General features: G+C 44.2%; 1 protein-coding gene across 2 annotated transcripts in view; it reads left to right on the top strand.

Annotated features, from left to right (window-relative positions):
• The first annotated feature begins 8,811 nt into the window (after nucleotides 1–8,811).
• The window catches only part of OTUD7B (OTU deubiquitinase 7B), a 67,987-nt gene continuing 52,043 nt past the window's right edge, over nucleotides 8,812–24,755 (top strand). Inside the window, exon 1 of one of the 2 annotated variants that reach the window (XM_043502187.1) lies at nucleotides 8,812–8,979. In XM_043502187.1, the coding sequence (XP_043358122.1) occupies nucleotides 8,964–8,979 (16 nt within the window). In that variant the 5' untranslated portion in view covers nucleotides 8,812–8,963. The remainder of the gene's footprint in view (nucleotides 8,980–24,755) is intronic. The other variant, XM_038382533.2, reaches the window with a different exon arrangement.

The following is a 24,755-nucleotide window of genomic DNA, read 5'->3' as shown; positions in this document are numbered from 1 at the left end:
ACTTTGGGCAAGTCACTTTCCCCTCTCTGTGCCTCAGTTTCCCCATCTGTAAAATGGGGACAATAATACTGACTTCCTGTGCAAAGTGCTTTTAAATCAATAGATGAAAAGGGCTAGGTGTTGTTTGCATTGGAGTAGCGTTTAGGAGCCCCAGACAGGGACCAGGTCCCCAGAGTACTCGGTGAACAAAGATGCTCTCTGTCCCAAACAGCTTACAGTCTAAAGAGAAGACAAGAGACAACAGGTGGCTAGAAACAGACAGGGAAGTACAAGGAAGCGATGAGACAATATTGGCCAGCATGGTGGGCTGTAGTTTCAGCAAACAAGCAGTCTAACTGTTGTAAAGTTTTTTGTAGGCATCATGGAAAAGGAGAGTTTTAAGGAGGGATTTCAAGGAGGACAAAGAGGTGACTTTGTAGGTGTCTATGGGAGCTCCTTTTGAGCTTGATGGGCAGCCTGGGAGAAGCCACAAAGGGGCTTGTTTGCAAGGTCACTCCAAATTCAAGTGGATTGGGGTTAGCAGTTTGGGTCAGCCCATCTGAAAGAGCTATGTTTCTTGGGAACAGTGTTGCACTCAGCTGTTCAAATCGTGAAGCTCTTTACACTGTTTGCATCTAGCCAGATGCACATTCGAGTCACCGGAGGGCCTGATTCTCTGCTCCCTTGCATGTTGCACAATCATTTACACCAGGGAAAAATAGATCTAAATGCTACCAGGTCAGAATGGGCAGCGTCTTTCACTCAAATGACTGTGCAAGGTGCAGGCCAGTGAAGCCGAGTATGAATTTGCCCTTGTTTCTCAATAGCTATTATTAAAACTTGGTTGGTGATACAGAGACTGGGGCAGGCAGTGCTACAAAACCAGAGTCCTATAAATCATCAGCTAACGGGGATAGTGACAAGGTGAAAACTGTGCTGGCCGAGTGAAAGTTCAGCATAAAGCTGGTTCATGCAGGGTTCCCATGCTTATGTTGGCAGCCCTGCTGTGTATATATTGGAGAGAGCTGCATTAGCAGCAGCTTGACTTCAGCTGCCACATATGGCAGGAATATTGACCTGCAGCTCCATCATGCTAGATCGCGCCAGAGCGAGACACATGATGTTAGGAAACAAATGGAGGAAGCTTAGCTGCAGTGTGTGCATCTCTGTGTGTGTGTCTCCTCCTAGAACCAATTCAAGGTCTCTCATATTCACCGTGTCAATTGGCCTGGTCCTGTCTCACCTCTTGTGATTCTACCTGACCCAACATGCTAAGCTAGGGTGGGCTTGTTTCCCATGTGTAAAATGACCTTGCCATCAGTGAGAATCAGGGTTTTTTGATGATGATGATGTGTGTGCCATCACAACAGCTGCTGCGTTTTAGCCCAGAAGTGGCTGTATTTCAGTGGTAGAGTGGGGACATCCCTCTGCATGGCCCCTTTAAGTTTGTCAATCTCTTTGGAATGAAAGGGACTGTGGAAAAGTAAGCCAATTTTATCTGAACTGGGAGGACGCCCTGTTTCTTTGCTCCCGCTGTGGTGTTGGTGGAGGTGAGTTCATTGACAAAATAATTTCTCCCGGGCTATGCAATCAGAGGGCCTTAAATAAGAACTGGCAGAAAAGGGACAAGCAGACTTTTTATTTTTTCTTACACTGTGAGCCTCTCACGTTGATCTGTGCGCTCCAGGCTGCTGGAAAGGAGCAAAACCTGCAAGCACTGAGAAAGGAAAATCACACACAACACACTAGTCATGGGGAGCTGGGACCATCTGAAATTCTGTTGATTTCTATAAAATCACTGTCACTTGGGAAGATCTGCCCTTTGCTTAAATACCACAGTGAAAATCGAACCCGGCCTCACAGGGGCAGGCCTTGAGGGCACAGCCTTTCCTTTCTTTGCTGGACTTTTCTATGCCTCTGACACGATAAACAATACTTTTGTGTCCGACATAAACAACATCAGGCTGCTGGACAAGAACAAAAGCCGCGATTCATTCCCTGGGTCAGCTGAGCTATCCACATGACAAGCCCCATCCTGCCTTGACTGCCGTGGACGGTTGCGGGCCTGAGAGCAACAGCTCCTCTGATTAGAAGAGCAGCCTTGGATTGGAGAAGGGGGCCCCTCTCTGCATACAATGGGGCTCCTTATAAACTCACGGAGGATAACATGTTAGTGGGCTTGAAACGGAGGGGGACTGAGAGGGGAGGGTTGATGGAAACCGGAAATATAAGGCACAAAGCTAAGAAGCAAAGCTTCACCCCCCATCCTGCAAAGGCGGCATCATGGTCAAAGCCTGTGGGCCTTGTGGGCCTTTGCAGCAAGGCAAAGTGGGGGTGGAAACGCTTTCAGGCAAAATCATGGCATTTTGCACGCGTGTTGTGCAGGGCCAATAGGCAGTCCTGTGGCTTCCGTGAGACTGCATGCGGGAGCAGGGATCAGCCTGTGCAGCTGCCACTGCAAGATCAAATCCCTGGACTGTAAAGCCTAGATCCTCAAAGGTAGTTTGAGACCTATTTCCCATTGATTTCAGTGGACGGTAGGAACCTAAATATCTTTGGGGGCAGGATGTCACAGCGTGGCTGGCCCTTTAAGGGAAGTTGCATCCAACCACAGGTGTGAGGGCTCAGCTATCTCGCAGCTGAGGCTGATCAACTAGGGATCAGGTGATTAGAAAAGCCTGCAAGCGGCTTAGTCTGGGGAGTCAGTGACAGGCAGCCCATAGGGGAAGTGTAGGAGAGTGAGATCAAGCAGGTTGATGCTAGTGGGAGCCTGGAGCAGGTAACTTTTAGGCAGCCTGTCCAGTGGAAACTAGGAATAGCCAGGCCTCTGCAGAAGACCCTGGATTGGGGGAAAGGGATGGCTGATGTGCTGTGTGAGTTCTATAGAGAAGAAATAGAGCTGAAGTCCTAAGCAAAGGGCCCAAACCAGGCTCTGGGTGGAGGACTCAGCTCCAGAAGCCTCATGGGTACTGAATGGGCATATGGTGCCTAATGCAATGGGGCTCCAGTCCAGGAGTGGGCATCTAAGGCTACCTCGATGCTGCATGGCAAACCTAGGTCCGGGAGAACCTACACGTGAGGACTTGGTGTTTTCAAGTGTCAGCGTTTACACTGCATTGTAAATCTGGGTTTACATACTAACATGGCTGCACAGAGCTTCTGATTGGGTGCGGTGGCTTGAGCTGTTTCCCTGCTACAAAATTACAGGACTTGGATCACAGTCTCAGTGAGATTTGGACTCCCCTCCCCAGGTGGGTCCTAAGACTTGGGTCCTGAGCGCTTGCTGACCAGAGTCAGACAGATTTGTGTGGGCATGGGAGTGGGGTTGGGCTCATGCTCAGGCTCAAATCTGAATCTGAGTCTACCTTGCAGTGTAGACGTACCCTCATGTAATAGAAAATGGAACTGTGCTAGATAGAGCTCTCTGTCTGAAATGTTATTAATTTATGTTTGATTAATGTTATGAAGGGTCTATTCAGTCCTCAGTCAAGCGGCTGGCAAGGGAGCTGATCAGTACCTTGGGGTCTGGCTCTTTGGCCCATAGAAACCAAAACCCATCAAAGCATTCCTGAGATGGTTCTAGCCTCTCGTCACTACTGACCAGAGCTGGATTGGACTAGGTGACCTCTGTATCCTGGCTTTCCAGCTCCTTGAGCAATACAAGCCCATTCATCAGGGTTTGGCGGCTTTGTTTTGACTTTCTACAGCAATATGACTGGGCTGGAATGTTGACATTGGCATAACGGTGAGACCCAGTGGCTACGGGGCTCATCCAGGAGTCAAGGTAACTGCATTTGATTCTTCACTCTGCTGCTCACCTCCTGCATGACTATAGGGAGGTCACTTTGCCTCAGTTTCCCCATGTGTAAAAGAGGGGTGATGATACTGACTCTCTTTTGTAACATGCTTTGGAACCTATGGATAAAAATTACTATATAAGAGCTAGACACTATTACAGACAGAAGCCAAGGTGCTATTCCCTACTAGGGTGCTAGTAAAGAGAGGAAGAAAAGAGAGGTGTGGGTGGTAGTGTTAGATTCAGGCTTAAAGTACAAAGCTTGGCTTCATCTTGCACAGAAGATAACCTGTTACTACTGCTAGTCCTCTAGCTCAAGGGGGAGGGATCTGTGCTTTGGGGCTGAAGGTCTGCAGTTGAAAGCCTACTGACGTTCCCTATTGGGAGTTGTGTAAAAAAAAAAAAAATAAATAAATAAACTACAGCGTTGCTGTCCAGCTCCAGACCTTGGGATGACACACCCGGGCATCTACTGAAATGCAGCCATTTCTTCAGCATGACACAACATTGCTCCTTAATGCAAATTATATGTTGATTACTATTGGCTGATGGAGGGGCTAGAAATAAGAACTAACTCCATCCCTACCAAACACACTCACCAAAGCAAATAAAACCGACACCTGGAGAATCGGGCGTGGCAAATCGCTTGTACTACAGTAATGTCTGGACTCTAGAGGCCCCAGCTATGATTTCTGTGCACTGCACATCTCCATAGTAGCTGCTAGTCCCTTTCCCCTACCCTCTGCCTCTGTGTGTCTGTTACCATCCACAGAGAGGGAAAGGGACTTGCCTATAGTCACAACAGGTCGGAGCCAGGAACAGAAACCAAATCTCCCTCCCGAGTCCCAACCCAGCGCCACATCCCCCAAACGCCTGCAGGGGGTGGTGTGAAGCCTTGCTGTGATGTCCCTTGGGCCTGATCAAACCAGTCAGAAACCCAGCCAGCGCTAGGGTCATGCTCAGTCAGAGCACAAAGTACCAGGGGTGACCCAGGCTCCGTAGCTGTGCTGGGATTGTTATGGGCACCCTAGCACTTGGGTTTGGTTATAAACAATGCTGGGAATAGAAATGTTTTGGAGATTTTAAGAAGTTATTCTAACCAACAAAATCTAAAGCATCCAGCAATGTGGGCCACCTCAATTTTTAGGGACCCAAAATGAGACACCCCCTGTCCAGAAAAGGGCCTGGTTATCAGGGGGTGGGTGCTCTAGGGAAGCAGAGGCTAGAAAAGAGCATCAGATAAATGTAGGTGCTGGAAGGCCAGTCCCAGGGCTACAAATGCTATTCCCTGCCATGTTTGCTATTAGCAGTGACCCCAGTGTAGAGAGGCACATCTCTGGATTGACAGCTGATTCTGCTGGTTGACAATTTTCAATCTGAAGTGGTTTTCAATCCATAAAAAAAAAAAAATTCACACTAGTCCTGACTCCCAGTCCCTTGCTCCTTGGGGAGTTATTTATGGCAGAGCAAAGTGCACGCAGAAAGCTAGCCAAGGAGAATAACATTTTGCGTGGAGGTAAAGGACCGCCCAATGTGCAGGACAATGGAGAATCAGCTTCCCTGCATCCTGCTCTAACCACTAGACCCTGGTGTCTGTTAGTGCCTGCCACTGGCATGCAGAATAACCGCAGCTAGCACATGATGTATTGATTACACCCCTGCTGACCTACTGTGATGGGTTCCAGGCTATTGTTGCCCTCAGTGCTTTGGTTTGATTTTAAACTTTGATGTGTCGCTGCAGGCCAGTCGCTCAGTGCAGCCTCATCCCTCACTCACCAGAGCTTGGGGAAAACGTGGGTCTATTACGCATGCGTTGCAGTGAGGTCTCCTTACGTGAAAGTCCGGGAAAGGGTTAGCAGGGTCCTCTGAGCCCTGAATAACTCCCCATTCCTGCAGGACAGATCCTGACCTCAGTCGCACTTGTGCAAATCCAGGGGCCGCTAGAGTTACTCTGGGCCTGCGGCAGAATCCCATGCAGTGTGGCTATGGGAACCTCTGCTTTGCTTTGTGAGCATGCACCCTCCCTGCCTTTAAAAATAAAATGAATGGCAGCTGACGCGGTGCATTTTCAGCATGCCTCGCCTGTGAGTGCTGGCAGCCTACGGCCGGCGGAATGCAAAGCACTTGGTGCCCCTTAGCCCATACGGTACACGCCGTCCCTTTCCTTTCAGGGTCTGAGCGCCAGGGCAGCCCACGGAGCATTGTTGCCTCTGCTCCTTCATCTACTCCCCAGACTTCCTGGGGCACCCAGGCCAAAAGTGTTGCAGAGAAGGAGGAAGAAAGCGCTTTTATGAATTCATGGCAAAGACTTAGGCATTCCCCCTCCTGCTCTTTCTCCCTCCTCCCCCGGTGGTTAAAAGGATTCCAGGCTGGAGAGAGGACAGAGTGGAGGGGGTGAGGGACACTGGGTAGGAGTCAATGACCTTTCAGAAGGTCCTGCTTAAGGTTCTGGTCCTGCCAGGTGCTGAGTTCCTTCAAATCTTATTGACTTCCGTGAGACTGCTTGCCAGAGGAAGGATCTGAGGATGAGGCCATTAGTCCATATAATACAATATCACACTTAAGAGCAACTACATTCCCCCGGGCCTTGGATACTTCCACTAGCTTTGCAATGGGTTGGCCCTAAGGCCCTGCTTCTACCCCCAATGAAATCCATAGCAAAAATTCCAGTGATTTCAAAAGGAGCAGGATTGGGCCACTGATCACTTTCCCTGCTCAATCCAGCCCCTTCCCTGAATTTTCACTGCTGCTGGTGCAAGAGCCTTCTCCACTGCAGCTCCTGCCATATGGAACATTCTCCCTGCATTGCTGTACATCAGCATCTCATTGAGCACTACGCAGCCCTTACTCAGGGCTCATCCACATGGTGAGTTAGTGTACAGCAAGCCAGGATGTGAATCTACAGCGTGCCGCTTTGCTGCTCACTAACTCACCATGTGGACACTGCTACTGTGCAGTGAAAGTCCTGGAGTGATGGTAAGTGACCACACAGTGAGTTAGTGCACGGCCCTGTACATTCACACACTGGCTTGCTGCACACTAACTCACCACATAGCTGCTGTGGGCAGGGTTGCACTGAGGAACTTCTTCATAGTGGGTGGGGGCTTCAGGATAGTGCTGTGTTGTTTGTGCACCAAACAAAGGCACCATCAAGTAACAAACTCTCAAGAGTAGCAATTGCCTGCTCTTACCTAGAAGCCGCAACCGACATCAGGGCCCCGTTGTGGTAGGTGCCACACAGTCACATAACAAGAGACATCCCTGCCACAAAGGGCTTGAAATCTAAATAGGCAAATGAAGTGTTATCCCCCTTTTACTGATGGGGAACTGAGAAATGAAGTGACTCCTCCGAAGTCACACAGAGAGATGCTCTTGGCAGAGTCAGAACCCAGATTTTCTGAGTTCCAGCCCAGCATTGTAACCACATGACCATCCGGCTTCTCAATTACATTCTCAAATTCTCCCTTTGGGCTGAAATTTTCCATGCTTGATCTCAACCTAGAGGCAATACACTGGAGCAAAATCCACAGAGTAATTAATGAGTTAGTGAAACAGTGAAAATCTTTTTTTTTTTTTGGGGGGGGGTTAAATTAAAAAAAAAATGATTTGCTCAACTAAAATTGAAATAGTAAGGTAGAATTAATATTCCTCTGCCTAGAATCTAGAGTCATAGGGTAAATGATCAGGTCTTTGCTGCACATGTGCTAGGATGTAAAATTCACTACCATTTTGCATTTGTCTATGTCTTCCTCACAACTCCTAGATATCATTATTCCCATATCTTACACAAAGAAAGACCCCTCACTTTGATTTGTTCATTTCTACTGTTTCAGTGAGTTTTTTTTCCAGAAATGTCATCTCTATACAAACCCCAACCATTCAAAAATCATGAATCAGCCCCCCCAACTATGAAATTGGCTTAAAAATAAGCATTACTGTTAAAATGATTTTTTAAATTTATACTTTTGGGTCTTTCCCTTTGCTTTGTGATTTCTGAACTTTTAGACTACAGTGGGGATCATATTTTCCAGCATTTCTCTAGAACCATAAACCATTACTGGTTTGTTTGTTTTTTTTATGAAAGCTGAGATTCTCACCCCAGAAGCTGGGGCTCTGAGAACACCAAATATCATGAGACTTGTGATGAAATCTCAAATTAGCAACCTTGGAAATAATTACTTTTTGGCTTCCCCAGCTTGGGCGAGGGAGCTGATCTAACAAGCAGATTTGTAAAGGACAGGAGAAGTGTTTCTGTCGGCACGGGGAGAAGGATACTCCTGGCAATTGCTGCAATAGGATGTTCGGGGGGGGGGGGGATGTGTATTATACGGCAAAGCTTTTTGCACGCTCAAACTTTGTCACAAGGGAACATCATGATCATCTAGTCTGCCCTCCTGTGCATGGAAGGCCAAAGAACCTTACCCACCCCCTCCTGTTAGAGACCTCAGCCTCCGACTGAGTTGCTGTGTTGCACTGGTTTCAGAGTAGCAGCCGTGATAGTCTGTATTCGCAAAAAGAAAAGGAGGACTTGTGGCACCTTAGAGACTAGTCCCCCCTCCGGGTCTCCCTCGCTGCAATGCATCCGATGAAGTGAGCTGTAGCTCACGAAAGCTTATGCTCTAATAAATGGGTTAGTCTCTAAGGTGCCACAAGTCCTCCTTTTCTTTTTGTGTTGCACTGAACAGCGTTGTCGTGGGTCTTGTCTCGGGGAGGCTCCAGGGAGGAGTTGCACGGGGGAAGGTTGCAATGAAGTCGCGTGCACGTAGCGAGGCTGCAGGGTGATTGCACGGGGGAAGGGCCGCACCGGGGGGGGGGGGGGCTGGTGGCGGCGGCGGCTGCTGTCGCGCGCCAAGGCAGGGGCTACCGGTGCCTCGCGCGCGGGCCCGCCCCGCCAAGCCCTCCCGTCTCCAAGGGCCGCGCAGGCGCAGCGCGGCGGGTGTCGGCGCGGCGCTGCGATTGGCCCCCGGCCGGAGGTGGGCGGTGCCCGAGTGTCCCGTGTCCCCGGGAAAGGCGTCCGGGCGGAAACCCGGCGGGCGGAGGGTGGGGAGCGGCGCACACCCCTCCTCCCCTAGAGGAGCGAGCGAACAGGCGGCGCGGCGGCGGCGGTGGCGGCGCAGCGAGAGGGTCCCGGAGCCCAGAGCGGCCTCCGCCACGCACCCGCCCCCGGGCGGGGACCCCGAGCGCGGGGATGGAGCCGGCCAAGGGTAACTTACCCCCCCCCGCCCACCCCGAGTTCCTTGCCGAGCCCCCCTCAGTGGCCTCTCCGGGTCCCCCCCGCTGAGCCCCCTCCTTCCCCATAGCGCGCCCCCCCCCACTGCCGAGCCCCCACGGGTCCCCCCCGCTGAGCCCCCTCCTTCCCCATAGCGCGCCCCCCCCACTGCCGAGCCCCCACGGGTCCCCCCCGCTGAGCTCCCTCCTTCCCCATAGTGGCCCCCCCACTGCCAAGCCCCCTCCTTCTCCATAGCGCGCCCCCCCGTTCCCCTCCGCTGAGCACCCTTCTTCTCTATAGCGCTCCCCCATTGCCGAGTCCCCCCTCCGGGTCTCCCTCGCTGAGCCCCCTCCTTCCCTATAGCGCCCCCCTCCGGGTCCCCTGCTGAGCCCCCCCTTCCCTATAGCGCGCCCCCCCCCCATTGCCGAGCCTCCCTAAATGGTCCTTCCGGGTCCCCGCTGCTGAACCTCCTCTTTCCCCATAGCACTCCCCCCTCACTGCCCAGCCCCTCCCCCCTCCGGGTCCCCTGCCGAGCCTCCTCTCAATGGCCCCTCCGGGTCCCCCACGCTGAGCCCCCTCCTTTCCCATAGCCCTTCCCCCCCCCCCGGTTCTTGTCCTTAGCTCTGCCCCTCTGACCCCCTGCCTCATCTCTCTCTCTCTCCAGCCTCAACCCCTTCCAGGATTCCCCCCTCCTCCGTCTTCCCCCTCATCCCAGGACCCTGAGCCCTGGTCCCCTCCTTCTCCATAGCACTCCCCCCCATTCATCTCCGTTCTCTTCCCCTGCGGCCTTATTCCCTGATAGCCCCCACCTCCGCCCCTGCCCCATCACTCCCAGCTGTGTCCCGCCGTGCCCACAAGTGGGCCAGCTGGTTACACAGCCCTAAGAAAGGTCCCTGGTCACCCACACTCGCTCCGCTCTAACTCTCCCTTTCCTCCTCGCATCTCTCCCCTCTCGTTACAGCTTCCTCCCTCTTTACTCTATTGCTTCAGCGCCAGGCAGGGACCAACTCTCCCTCCCCTCCGCCCCCTATCTGGCTGATGATTTTCCCCTTCTCAAGTTTTATCTTTCTGTGTTCTCTCCGTGACTCTTATTATTTTTAAATACACTAAGGGTGACTTTGCTGGAGGAACAGCTGCAGGCAGTGTTTGTTTTGTGGACTCACTCTCTTCTGTGATAAGCGGTTAGGGACCCATGTGTCTGAAGCCTCGATGCAAGGTTTAATTTGTTTAATTGGTCTCACTAAACTTTCTCTCTTAGACGAGTCAGCTCTGATAAATGAGGTTGAAGTTGGGTAACATCTTCCTTAGGCTACACTGGTCACAATGTCATTAGCTTTGAAACAGCTTTATCTTAAGTGCTGTTACTGTATCCTCAGAGGGTTGTTTTGTTTTTCTAATACAGTGTCCTTTCAGTCTTGGTACAAAAAGGTGATGGACTGCCCTCTTGTTTTTAGAATGCTATACAAGTGCTAAGTTAGTATTAGTATTTGGTGAAGCCCTGTGTGTGTATGTGGGGAAATGCACATAAAATGTATGGCCCGGAACACACACCTGTTAACTTGAAGTTGCAGTGCAAACAGAAACTTTAGGAGATGCTGATGACTAAGTAAAGCTGTTAGATTTCCTGTGTCTGTAATTAATAGGTTAACAGGGGATAGAGGTGAACATAATGGGGACTCCTAGGGTTACTCCTCTTCAGTATTTTTAGACTGGCTACCCTCAGTGGCTCACAGCTGTTAAAGATGGAAAAGCTGTATTATACTATCAAATCCAACCCTGTCTGTCTGCACCTTATCATGCATTCACAGGGTTATAGGTGAATGATCATGCATTCACCTATATCTGCATCATTGGTTCTTCTCGAATTCAAAAGAAAAATTGGTGTTTACTCCTAGTGTTTACTCATGATGTAAAGTGTCATTTACTTTCAGTCCTTTTTATCTCTTGTTCTTTTGATTGATTCCAGTGTAGTGAAGAGTTAGTCGGACATGCCCTCAACTGAGGACTTTGCACTGCCCTGGCAGGGAGATGGACTTCATTCAAGTTTCTAACTCTTATGATACATCCAGTAATTATTGGCACCCTCGGTATACTAAGCCTTTCACAAACAAAGATGCAGGTGAGGTTCCTGCCCTGAGAACTTTAATAATGACCCCAGGGATATGTTACCTATGTTAAGGCCAGAAGTATAAAAGTATGCACTTGAACATCTTTATTTTTCATAAAGATATATTAGATAAACTGGGAGCAAACTTCTAGCAAACTTAATTAATGGGTTTCCTCCCAAATACTACCCAAGAGGACCTTTTAAAAAAAAAAATCAAATCTTCATGTTTGCACTCTGTAAAATATTTCCTAATTGGGGCATGCTCTGAAATAGCCCAAGATTCTACTATAATATTTTGTCCTGCCAGAAATGCTAGTGCATGTGGTAATCCTAATGGAAGTCAATAGCTTCATAAACGTCTGTGTCTGAAGTCTTGCTGCTCAGCCAGTGATTTCTAACTTGGTCTTGACTAGGACCCTGGTCTTGCAAAGAGCTCCACTTTGACAGACTCATAGTGAGGTCAGTGGGGCTCTGTGCAGGCAGAGGGGTCTACCTGTGCAAAGCTTATTGCAGGATCAGGGCTAAAGTAGTTTAATAAAGAGCACTAAGGATCTGACCTTGAGTGGTGCTGAGCAATCTCAGTTCCCATGGTGGTCAGTGGAAATTGGGGCTTCTTGAGCACCTTGCAGGTTTAGATTCTTGAACAGAATGATCAATTTTTATTTTCTGCAGGTGGCTGCCAAGTCAAACAAGATGTCATTTTGGTTTATGGCCCTATAGAAATGAAATAATATAAATATTTTTGCACAATTATATTAATATTAAGGAAAAGATCGAGAGGGGATAAAGCCACTATTAGAAGTCCAAGAGCGTTGTTCATTTCTCATTTGGTATTTGTCATGAATAATAAATACTACTTTTGAATTACAGTGGCACTCACAGGGCATGATGGTTCTCCATTGTGCTAGGCACCCATTGCACTTATAGATCCTGCCTCAAGGAGTTCATATCTAAGATAAAATGCAGGTGGGTGAATGAGGATAAGGGCAATAGTGACAGGAAGTAGTGCATAACTTGCAGGTTTGAGGGTTGCTTTTTAATGATAAACAAGTGGGACAGTGATGTCACTGGTTCCTTCTGGCCACCTGCCTCATCATTAGATTATTAAAATGTTTTCACTTGCAAGGGAATAACTAATAATTGTAATCTGGTTAGGATACTCTGATGTGGACCAAATAGGATTAATATTAACAAACTAGAAATCTACGTGGCTTTCAAATGCCATCTTTGTATGTAAATACTACTTTCTGATATAAATCAAAATGGACTATGCTATCATCCTGCCTAGTCGCACTAAGGATTTAGTTTTTTTAGAAGCCTATTGTCTGTCACATGCCTGCTATTTTTAATGGTGCCAAATACAAGATAGAGATGCATCCTGCTGATAAATGTCGGGAAGCAAGGCTTTATTTTGCTGTGCAGCATGCGCTTTGTGCGCGTGAGTACACAGGCGAGAAGAAATTAATTGCCTTGAAGTGAGCGTAGTGAGGCAATGACACAGGTTTAAAAACAAGACCTGAGTTTACAAGTCCTAATCTGATGAAGAAAGGGAACTTCTTGCCTTGATAATTGAAGGTTACCTCACTGCAGAACAGTAGATTCTGTGTGCTTTCACTGTGGGTGAGAAGGCTCATGACTCACCGACTTCAACTACTGAGCAGCTTGGACAAACCCCTGCTTACGGGAAAACAGTTCTTGCATTGATGTTCGATAGTGGGAGTCACTATATAAGGAATGCAATAACGGGACAGGTATTCTGTATGGTTTCAGGAGGTAGTGTTGTCTAGTGATTACACTAGGGACACAGGACTCCTAGGTTCTATTTGATGTCTGCCACTGAGTTGCTGTGACAATTTATGATTAGCTTACCCATCTGTAAAATGGGAATAATACTTAAGCATTCCTGAGCATTACGGTGTATGAGTGAAACCTTTTCTTTTGCTTTTGTTTGGTGACGAGCTCCTGTGTCCTAATAACCAAATGCTACCACAGGTTAGCAAGAATGGCAGTCTTTGCTCAGGAGATAACTGATGGTGAAAAAGGAGTGTGTTGCTAGTGAAAAATAAGATGTCCTGACAAAGTAGTTGTGTGGCAGCTGGAACAGCTGTTACCTTTTGTATCTCCCTTTGTGGAATGCCAGATTTGAAGAATTTTTTAAAAATATCTATCAGCACTAAAGAAGTGGGTGAATTCAGCGGGTAGTGTATTTAAATTGATATATTTTAAAGGTAAATCCAAGGAAGAAACCTGTTATGCATGCACATCTTTAAGGGCTTGTTCCCTTTCTTCCAGTCTTCTGGTTGATCCTGCCATGAAGTCATAGACTCTATTTACAGTTTCCCCATCATTGCCATAGCACGAGACTCTGGTGCTGCAAAAAACAGTATTATAACGTCATTGCAGGATTGAGCAACAGGAAACACTATACTGCATGGTGGGGAGAGTTACACAAGCACAAGGAGTCAATTATAGAAATTAGGGTTGAGGACCTTTTAGGTCCCATCTAGCTCATCCCCTAATTAACATGGGATTGATTCCCTGTAACACGTTTTCTGATGCATTGTCCAGTCCTCTTGCTTTGGGAGACTTCTCCATAGTCTAATGAACTTCCAGATACTCAGAATTAACTTTCATTTGTTTAACTTCAGCCTATTTATTTGTAATTATATCCATCCTCCTAAACTGCTTTCCCACCAGTGGATGAAATCCTAACTTTGTTGAAATAAATTGAGTCAGGATTTCACCATTTGTGTTTTTATGCATGTGAAATTCCTCCAAACTTAATATAACTGTTTGCAGGTATGAGTGGGTTATATTTAGCTCTGTAAACTTTCCTCAGGATTTGGTCTCTCCAGCTCCTTAATTTTTGTTACTCTTCTCCAGAGTTTCCTATTTTTCTGATGAGACCACTTAAAGTTCTGGGCATTCCAGTGCCAGAACCATATATAAAGCAATATCTAATCTTTGCTCCCTGACATGATGCTTTTGCAGTCTAAAATGGCATTGCTGTCTTTTTGGTCAATATTGCAAAAAGAGATGCTGAATATCAGGCAAATAAATCTTTACCTCTATGTGTTTTTCTTCAAGTGTAGCAGCTGTAAAAGTTTCTTTAAACAGGTTGACCATAAGTTACTCTTTAAGATGTCGGTAAGCTGTATGAAAACCAAAGACACATCTATATTGTCCAGAAGTTTACTGAATCAAAGATAGAATATGTAAGAGTCAGTGCCTAATAGGGTAGTTAAATCTCTTATGGCTTTATTTTCAGGGGTGCTGAGTGCGCTCAGCTCCTATGGGAGGTCAGTGAGAACTGTGATGGCTCAGTAGTTTTGAAAATCAGGCCACTAAAATATTTCCAGCCTAAATCCTGACTTTCATGCAGGTGCAGTTTTCTCAAACTTTCTATCTGTGCAGATGAGCCAATAAGAAAACTGCTTGTGTTTGTCTATATTAGATAAGAGCTGCATACTTGTCTGAAGTGGGGGAAAGATTCTAACTTGATTCATTATGTATTCTAATTACTGTAATGATCTGTAATGTAACTGTGTGGTTAAGAAACAGTGTTACAGTTGCATAGGGATCATTCACACATTGTTTGGCGCCTTTGAAGCTAACTGGCTCTGGCACTGTAAGAACCTGTGAGTCTGTACTTACCCATGCTTAGAAATGTAATGAGAGTATACATTGCTTAAGCTGTTTTTGGAAGTGTAATGGTTTTTTTAAAAAAAATTTCATAGTTTTACAGTGTTTTCTTTTTGTCAAGTTCTAGCATAAAAAGGGCTTAATTGTGGAAAACTTCAATTTCACATGCTCATAGCTGCATCGTCTTCCCCTTGCCAGCACAGCCCTTCACCCTTATGAGGAGGTTAAATGCAACATTGTGAATGTTACAGTATATGGGTCTTTGGGACAAACCTTACAATCTAGAATTCTGTCTGCTCTGCATGGATATTAAAGATCTGATGGCAGTCTTCATAAGAGTCCCAGTTTACTCTGGGTTCCTCAGGCCAACCATTCCTCCCCCTTAACAGCAGCCTACAGGAGGCTGCACAACTTATGACTGGTTGCTGTCCTTTCTCCTGCAGATGGCTGCGTTGAACATGTACTGTATGTATATAGTTTGTGCAGAACTTTGGCAACCTTTGGGCCTACCTCAGTGCTGGTGCTATAGAAATCATCCTAAAGGATGAATGGTGCTAAATAATACTGTTGAAACTTAGATGGATGCAAGTAGTGTTTGAAAACTAGTCACTGAACACACATAGTTCACTGCTTTTAGTATGAAACACTGTACTTTAATAATAATGCATATTAACATGTACATTATTTAAGATTCAGTCCTTGCTGCATTTTTGGTCAGTTACTCTGTCTTGGGCAGTGCTCTGAAACTGAAAGCTAGAGTTTTTAATTTAACCTGAGAGAGAGAGAAACTTTAGAATTAATAAATAAAATTAAGGGTGAAGTCAGTCATGCATTTACTGGATAGTGGTGATGTGGGTAGGACTTCGGAGTTATTCAGACAGCCTCCTTTTTGTCTAGAGACCTCTTCGCATTTCATACTTCTTTGAGATTTAACCTCTAGACTCTTTCAAACCCAATTGGTCTGAAACACCTTTTGCTATCAGCCTTAATGCTGAAATTGGTTAGGTCATATTTTAATTCTAGCACAAAAACACGATTAGGAAGATGCAACTTATAAAAAGTGTAGTTGCTGTTTTTATAAAAGTTAATTTAGAAAGGGGGAACACTTCTGTTTCAAAATATTTTGAAACTACTTACTTTTTAGCATTATTGCTATTTTGGCTTGGCAGCTGCTTTTTGTAATGTGCATATAGATTTTGGACCCAGGATATTCAGTTAAAAATGTCTTGCCTCCTGTGTCTGAAAACCCCACCTGGGGGGAGAATACAATTTGCTATCCTGCAGTAGCTCACCTCATGACAAACAATTGTCATTCAAGTTGAAACTTAATACACTTTGGCTTTTTGGATGTCTCAGACTGGGACAGGTCTTCACTTGGGCTATCTGAACTGATGGGTATTTGTCAATGGGAGGAAAATAGGTATCCTTCCTCAAGGCTGCCCAATCAGGAATTATTTGTATTTTGTCTTTTATACAATGCTAAGCACATAGTCAGCACTTAGCAAATATAATAAAGATGTTGGGTCACATCAGGCTCATTATATTTGTGTCTGCAGTCTCTGCATTGTGTTACTAGTCTGGCTTAGGTGTGCATTGGCTATTTTAGAGTATATTAGACACGTAACCAGTGTTGCATAAGTCTGATCAGCAATGTGCTTGGGAAGGAAGAGAGATGTCTAAAAGCCAAATGTGGCAAAAGTTAGAAACCACCCTGAAAGACTTGGATCTCGTGTCTGGAACAAGGGCAATTGTGTAGTTTGCTTTGTGAATAGCTATTTTGATAAGAAGCAGGGTTTGGTCAGTACAGGTGTTGGGCTGCTTAACGCATGGCATTCTTTCCTACCAAGCCTAAGCATTTTATCATGAATATTCCATTCAGGCAAGTTTTCAGTGCAAATCTAGGGAGATCATATGGGGTTTCACAATACACCTCTTTGGGGTAATTCCTTTTGTGTAACTGTACAAGGTGATAAGGGAGGAAGAAAATGTTGCACAGGGCTTGAATCCAGATGCATCTTTGCTCTTTAACTGATGAAATTGAGTCCCAATGGCATGTTGTGTTGTCTCGTGTTCAGGGCCTTCCTAATAGGGTTGTGGTATAGGTGACACAAGTCCTATTTCAGAATAAAAAATGTTTAAATATATATATTTTTTTAAATGATGGGCACTTTCAACTTGGTCAGCCTCCAAAGCTGTCCCAAATTGTAGGTCTTGATGGTGTAGGTGTAGGGGTGTGCGTGTGATAGCTCAGTTTAGTTTTGTTTTTTAAAGTTGCATCTTCTGTCACATGTCATCTGAGGATCTCCAAGCACTTTGCAAACATTTAAGCTTCACAGTACGCCTGTTTAAAATGCTCTCATCCAAGTTTTATGGTTGGGAGTGGGGGATATTGAGGCACAGAGGGCAAACTGTTCATAATAGAAATGGGACTACAGCCCTGAAGTCCTGGCTCCCAGCCCCATGGTCTATCCACTAGTCTGTGCTTCCTCCCACAGAAGACGATCACACAGAAAAGCGGGGGAAGGGGTCTATATGTTTTAAGTTTCATGTTCCTAATGTATTTCTTTGGAGATATTTTTCTGGATTTAGCTAAGATGTACAACGTAGGGTTGCATTTAAGATCAATGTTAATGCTTAATTTTGGCAGTGGCCCTTATGAAACCATAAACTCCTACTTTCCAGTAAAATTTAAAGTTCTAACAAAGCAGCTGTTCATTGCACTTCATTTTCTTTGTTTTAAAGTGTATATTTGATCATGTGAAAACTCTCAAGTTCTCAATCCTAGAACTAGTGTATTGGGTACAGGCATGAACAGTTCCTTTGATACGGTGGATTTTATTTGTGTCCTGGTAAGATGCTTGGTAAAGTTCAATACTTCGTTCATCATGCTCTGGAAGACACAAGTGACTTTAAAAATGTATCTAATGTGCTTAACTTACAGTAAGTGAATAAACATACTTCATCAATTGCATTTTTATTCTTTTCCCTTTCTCTTTCTTTTGTCTGTTCTCATGCTGAATGTTTGTATCATTTAGACTGAGATCTTTGGGGCAGAGACCATGACTCTGGTCTCTGTAAACTGCCATGCAAAAGTATGGTTACGTATATGTATGTGTGTTTTTGATTGTAGCATGTTAATTAGTATCAGCATTTTTAAATCTTATTTTGCTACATAAACAAGTGCAAGGTACTACTTGTATCACTATTATGGTAACAGTGAATACTGTGTGTGCCTAACACTAATTCTGTTGCATAGCTTGATGGTTTGGAAAATAACTCCTTTTTTCAGAAAGTTTGGCTGGCATGGGCCATGTCTCATAAATGATCAGAAAAAGCAGACGAGCTCAGAAAGATACAGACAGATCAGCCTCGATTTATATTTGGAGCTGTATTTTTATGAATGCTATTCAATCCTTTCTGAAAACCTGGCTCTAAACATTAGTGAATGGAATATGAGCTTCATATATAACACACTGATTAAAGGATTGCCTATATATGTGAATAGTTTGTTTGGTTTGAAGGTGAGATTGTTCTAAGGACAGCAAGTTCCTCATACAAACTATTAACAGCTTTTTCCTCTCTTGGACCCCAAAGGATGGATGTTCAAGATTTTTGATTTTTTTGTTTTGGGTTTTTTAAACTTGTCTATGGCCAGATCTTCATTAAAAACATTTGCTAGTATAATAGGTTTGATTAGGGGTGTGATATTTTTAGGACATTTCTGTACTGGCAAAAGTCATAGTGTAGACACAGTATGCTGTCAAAAACACGTTTTTTATATTGGCATAATTCGTGTCAACATTCACATTAGTATAGCTGTACTGGCAAACCCTCCTAATTTGTCTAGTATAGACATTGCCTGATTACAATATGCTAGGCTACAGTTTTGCAGTAGTTCAGTCCTGTATGTACTGCATGTTTCAACTGAGTTTTTGTTTTTAACCATCCAGGGGCACTACTACATTTATAATTGTCCTTGCAACATGTTTGACTTTTGCTGGGGATTGCAAAAGAGGGGTTAACTTCTGTAATTGTCTTGTGTGCTTAAGATTTGGGTGAACAGTGTAAAGATTTTGTACACTTAAATACTTGACCTTATCAATATAGCCTTGTTCATACTAAAAGTTGAAATACAATTTAACCCAATTTGGCAGTCCTGTGGGCTTGTCTCTTTCACTGCCTACTGTACGAGTCCAGAGAGGAACCCTATGGTTAATACTGAATGCTGTCTGCTTTCTGAATGTATCTGATTCATACAAATTGTTTTTCACCTTCTGTTCAGAGATTAGCAGCTACTAGACCTGTCTGAGTTTTCCTGATAGGTTGGCCCAGCTCCTCACTTAAATGCTTCCATTGGGGTATGGTTACAGCTAAAGGCGATGTCTCCTTTTCTGTGCAGTTACTTATCTATTGCTTCACTGCTTAGAAGAATGAGGGAGTTAAACTTAGTAGTGATGAATATGGATGTTCTTAATGTGACTTAGTACTTATGGCATTTGGTTTCTGTGGGTGTGGTGGCCAAGCAAGGAATATTATTCATGTAAGGACCAGGTTTATTATACATCAGAGCTATGTGTGGCTCATAGTTCACAGTGCAATCTTAATATTGTTTTCCCAATGCTTCTGTGTAGTAACATTTTTGAGCCACAATTAAATTTATGACTGCAAACTGTATGTTTAAGTAGTAATCATTTGTTAAATAGTGCACACACAATTTGGAGTGAAGGAAAGGAAGGGGTAAAAATGCAAGAGATAAACTTAAATGTTACTCTTAGCTTTGAAGTTGCTAGTCTTAGAGTGGTATCATGACTTAAATATTGTGGTATAGGTTTTGTGCCTAACTGTTCCCCATATTAAAAAAAACAACAACCTATATTATGTGAGTGCAGCAGGGTGCTGCTGAAAAAGCACCTAATTAGCCCCTGCTCAGCCAGCTCCAATCAAGAGAAATAGATTGAGGCTGGTGTAACAGGCATGATGCCTGGCCTGGGGATTGGCTCCACCTGTGGGCCTGACAAGCCAGCAGTTATAAGGGCTGGGAGCCAGTATGAAGGGGGGGGCTGCCTGGAGAAGGGGCAGTCTCCTGGCTGCAGGATGACTGCTAGCCAAAGAGAACTAACCCTGTAAGCCTTGTAAATAGCTCAACACCAGTGGTGGGAGAACTGTGTGTGTAAATAAAGCCACGAGTGCTGCATAACAGGAAGCCTCTCTGAGCTTTATTGGGGCAGTCAGCGGGCCACAGGAAGAGGGGCGGGCAGAGGACCCTGTCACAGTGAGGTTAGAGAGTGCACTAGTAATTAAAAATTTGGAATCATAGGCACTGGAGATGGATTAGGACCCACTTAATCTGCTTCCTGCCTCACTATCCCCTGGTGTACATTTACTAATGTTAAATCCATCTGCATGAAATTCTCCCGTTCTACCTCATAGCCCAGACCATCTTATGACATAGTATTTCTGACATTTGACACTCCCAAGCCCTGTTAAAAACAGGCTTCTGTAACTAGGCTGGGAACTGCACAGACCCATCCTGATTTCAATGTACATATTTTTATTTTATACAGCACAAGAAACATTTGAATGTATTTGAAGTTAGGATAGACGTGTTTGGCTGCTGTTCTTAAAGTAAAATCACCTTTAAAAATAAAAGGCAAAGTCACATTAACAACTTTAAATTCTTTGGCAAATGAAATTATATTTCTTGGGCTGTAATTGCAAAGATCCCTAATGTGGTGTTGTATAAACAAGTCACCTGTGTGATCATGAGTTAACAGGAAATTGATATCAAGTACTTTAAAGAAACAGGTGTGCACATCCTATGAATTTCATAGTTATTTTAAGATAAAAATACTTTCTTGGACATTAAGAGCCTGATTCTGCAACACTTACCTGCATGAGCAGCCTCTTTGATTTCCACAGGGCTGCTGGATTTGACCCAAAAATTGCATAGTCAGTGTACAGGCTCAGAATCCTTTAAGAATATTCTTTCTTAGATTCATAGATTCATAGATACTAAGGTCAGAAGGGACCATTCTGATCATCTAGTCCGACCTCCTGCACAGCGCAGGCCACAGAATCTCACCCACCCACTCCTATGAAAAACCTCACCCATGTCTGAGCTATTGAAGTCCTTAAATCATGGTTCAAAGACTTCAAGGAGCAGAGAAGCCTCCCTCAAGTCAACCATGCCCCATGCTACAGAGGAAGGCGAAAAACCGCCAGGGCCTCTCCAATCTGCCTTGGAGGAAAATTCCTTCCCGACCCCAAATATGGCAATCAGCTAAACCCTGAGCATATGGGCAAGATTCACCAGCCAGATACCCAGGAAAGAATTTTCTATAGTAACTCAGATCCCGTCCATCTAATATCCCATCTTGAAACCTAAACCTTGAGAAACCTTAAACAAAATGTGTCCATGTGTGCACTCAGTCTTTTCATGAGTAGTTATTTAAGGTTGGGCAAAAATAAATACCAAACCTTTTTTTTCCTGTTCAGTCTACTAGTGTTGTGCCAGAATCAAGATTGGATGCTGTACTACTGGCCTTGATAAGATTGCCCAGTGTTCTGAAGGTCGACTTCTTATAGGAGCCGAATAATTAAAATTCTTAAAGAATTGTAATGCAAGAGTCTCTTATCAATGGTGTTGAAAGTGCAGTTGCCAATTTGAGAATCTGTAACGTTTTGCTTTCATATTTGTATACAACCGATATCGTATCTGGAACATTGATTTGATTCAGTGCCAAATGCAAACCTGGGAACAGTCTTTTAAAAAAAAAAAAAAAGTTTTTGGTGTATAGCTTTTTTTAATTTGACAAGTGGTATTGACAAGGCAAATGACTCCAGTATTGTAGGCTGTGGACATAAGGACTCTGTCATTGTTGGCAGAAAAGTTCTGTAGTATAACTCAATATAGTATTTTGCATAAACCTGTATGGGGGCTTGATCTCTCCAGGGTCCCATAAGAGACCACAGAACTATTCTGAATTTAGCAATATGTTCATTAGAGACTTGGGTAAAATACCAGATATACTTTGCTTCTGACCAATAAAAATGGCTTGGTTATAACTTTTTATGTGTGTGTAAAGCTTTGTAAATTATACATAGGGGTGACTTTACCCACTGCTCAAATGCAGGTATTTCTGGGGTGTTTTAACAGCACAAAACTTTGCATGGTGGTTCTGTCCATTGGCATAGGAGTGTTCTCACCTAAGGACTGCACCTGTGCTGATGCAGCATTTTTCACACACAAGCAGTACAAGATCAATGGAAGAATTCTTCTATCGACCTAGCTACACCTCTTGAAGAGATGGATCACCTTTGCGTAGCTAAGTTTACGGAAGAATTCTTCCATTGACCTTGCACTGTCTACGCCAGGGGTTAGGTCAGTATAGCTACATGTCTCAGAGGTGTGGATTTTTCACACCCCTGAGAGAGATGTAGCTACACTGATGTAAATTCCCAATGTACAGCAGTCGTCACTCAGTTTGCTAATCTCTGCTTTGTGAGAGATCTACCTGGAGCACAGCACAAGGTGGTCAGCTACAAGCCAGTACCAGAGGAAAGTGCTGAACTTTTAATGACTGATTTAAAATATGCTTGCATCTGGGGGGGCGGGGGGAAATCAACCATTTAAAATGTCACAAACTGAAATCCTAAAGGGAATCTGGATTTGACCACAAGCCTCCAGAGATTAATCGGAGACCAGGCCTGATTCATTCACTCAGCATTGCTGCCATCCTGTCCCTCCCTTTTATTTAGTGCACTGCAATTTATTTTAAAAATGATGTATGACTCTGGAGAAACTAGTGTCCTCAAAAGGAGGTTATTGGTGCCTGAATATCACTCTTGCAGTATGACAGTATGTACAGAGTAGGACAAACCAAGTTAAAAATCCAGTAACCAAAAATCCAATCATTTTCTATCCAAATACAAAGGAGTGATCCATGGATCAGACTGAAACCCTCAACGTGTAGTTCTATGATGTATAATTAATTATATGCCATGTGCTAAAATACCTATGTGCAACAGGATAAGTGCAGGATGTACTAATAACATTTATTCTACTCTTTTCCTCATTCTTGTTGACCCTGTGGTGGTTACATTTTAGAAGTATTTCATTTTTTTTCTTTCAATGCCAATAATAATTCTTTAACTTCATTGTGGGGCAGAATTCTTTAAACTTAATACACTAAGAGTAGAATTGTGTCCAGATAATTCTTTTTTTGAACATCCACTGAGATGTTAGTTAGGGCTTGTCTACACCATGCAGCTTTTTTGACACAGCCTTGTCACTAAAAGTCACCGTGTGTAAACGCTCTTTGTCGGCACTCTGTCGGCTTTTTTGCCGACAAAATACTTCCAGCCCTGTGAGCGGCGTTCGCTTTGTCAGCAGGAGAGTGCTCCTGCCAACAAAGTCACATTCGCTCTGCCACTTGTGTCCGTAAAACTTTTTTGTCTTTCACTGGGGGGGGGACTTTTTTTAAGCATCTATGAAAGACAAAAGTTTTGTCGACAACTTTGCAGTGTAGACATACCCTTTGAGGAGCAGAGAAAAGCAACTGAAACTGAACTGACACACTTTGCGCCTGGTCTTTGGAGGTGTCAAATACTTGTCAGGACTGGATTTCCCCCACCAATTGACTAACTTAAACAACCGTAGATTTAAGTCTGGCTAAATATTCAAGTCTCAACCTGATACAATCCAAGTCATAAACTGCTTAAACGGGATGTGGTAAAAGTTGAGAAGACCCTCTGTAAAGGTGATTTGCTACTATAATTCAGTGTCAGCTGTAATAAGATCAAGCTTGTGTGTGTGTACTTCTAAAAATATTCTTTGTTTCATATTTTGCAGTAGAAGTTGAATATTGAATAAAACCAATTCCTGTGTGTACTAAAATAATAGGACTTCTGTTTTCCCAACTTTTTTCTTGAGTTTACTTTGCTTTTGAAAAATGCATCATGGAGTGTTGTCCAGAGGTTTGACCAAGGTACTGAAATTGGGGTTTGTTCTAGACTGTACTTCATGCTCTCGCTGTGTGAGAGTTCCCTTGTGTTCTCAGTTTCTCCTCTGTAAAATAAGACAGCAAATACTTACCAATGTGTCATAATAGTGAAGTTAATTAGCCTTTTTATAGCTTGCCTAACGTCTGTAAAATGCTACGAAGTCTTCATGACATCCCTATGAGGTGGGTATTTTTGTTCTATTAAGATAACTAACTGATGTCTGTAAAACACATGAAGATCTGTAGGCAAGGATATATTTATATATAATATTGGGGTCACCTATGCTGCACTGTATTTTCCTCTGCATGCAACTGATGAAGTGGGCTTTAGCCCATGAAAGCTTATGCCCAAATAAAGTTTAGTCTCTAAGGTGCCACAAGTGCACTCCTCATTCTTTCTGCTGATCCATACTAAAACGGCTGCCACTATGAAACCAGTCAAGATAAAGAGGCTGGTGGTAAAAATACATTAGCTTACAAATTAATTTTCATTGTAATGTGCTACTGAAGCTTGAGGTGCTGACAGGAGCTGAATACTTAGTTTTGCATACACTTCTCATCTGCAGAGATGTAAAGGTGCACCTACATATTCATCCTAACATGCCTTTCAGAAACAAATGCTCAATGGTGCTAATAAACAGTACTTCAGACTGCTTAAAACAAAATGAGATTTTTGTAAGCAGTGTTGTTGTAATCTTGTCAAGATGAGCAGTGCTTATCTGAGTTTTATTTATTTATATATTTTACCAGAAAAAGGTAATTTAAAACAAAACTTCAAAATTCTGTGAACTAGCAGCATTTGGCATTCCCTTACAAGTTACTTCAATATTTAGCAAAGTTCTGAAGCTGATTTGATATCTTTATAGTGCCCTAATTTGTTTGGCATGTCTGAAAATTAGATTAAGTTACAGTGGATCCTTCTGTTTCCTGCTATTTGGTGTTTGTCTTCTGTGGACTTGGAAGTTTTTGCCAGTGTTTGTCTCAAAGAGGGATTTTCTTAATCAAGAAGCTCAAGAAATT

Source organism: Dermochelys coriacea, chromosome 24 (genome assembly GCF_009764565.3).
Source record: "Dermochelys coriacea isolate rDerCor1 chromosome 24, rDerCor1.pri.v4, whole genome shotgun sequence".
Lineage (NCBI taxonomy): Eukaryota > Metazoa > Chordata > Testudines > Dermochelyidae > Dermochelys > Dermochelys coriacea.
This window is presented reverse-complemented; position numbering and strand designations above follow the sequence as displayed.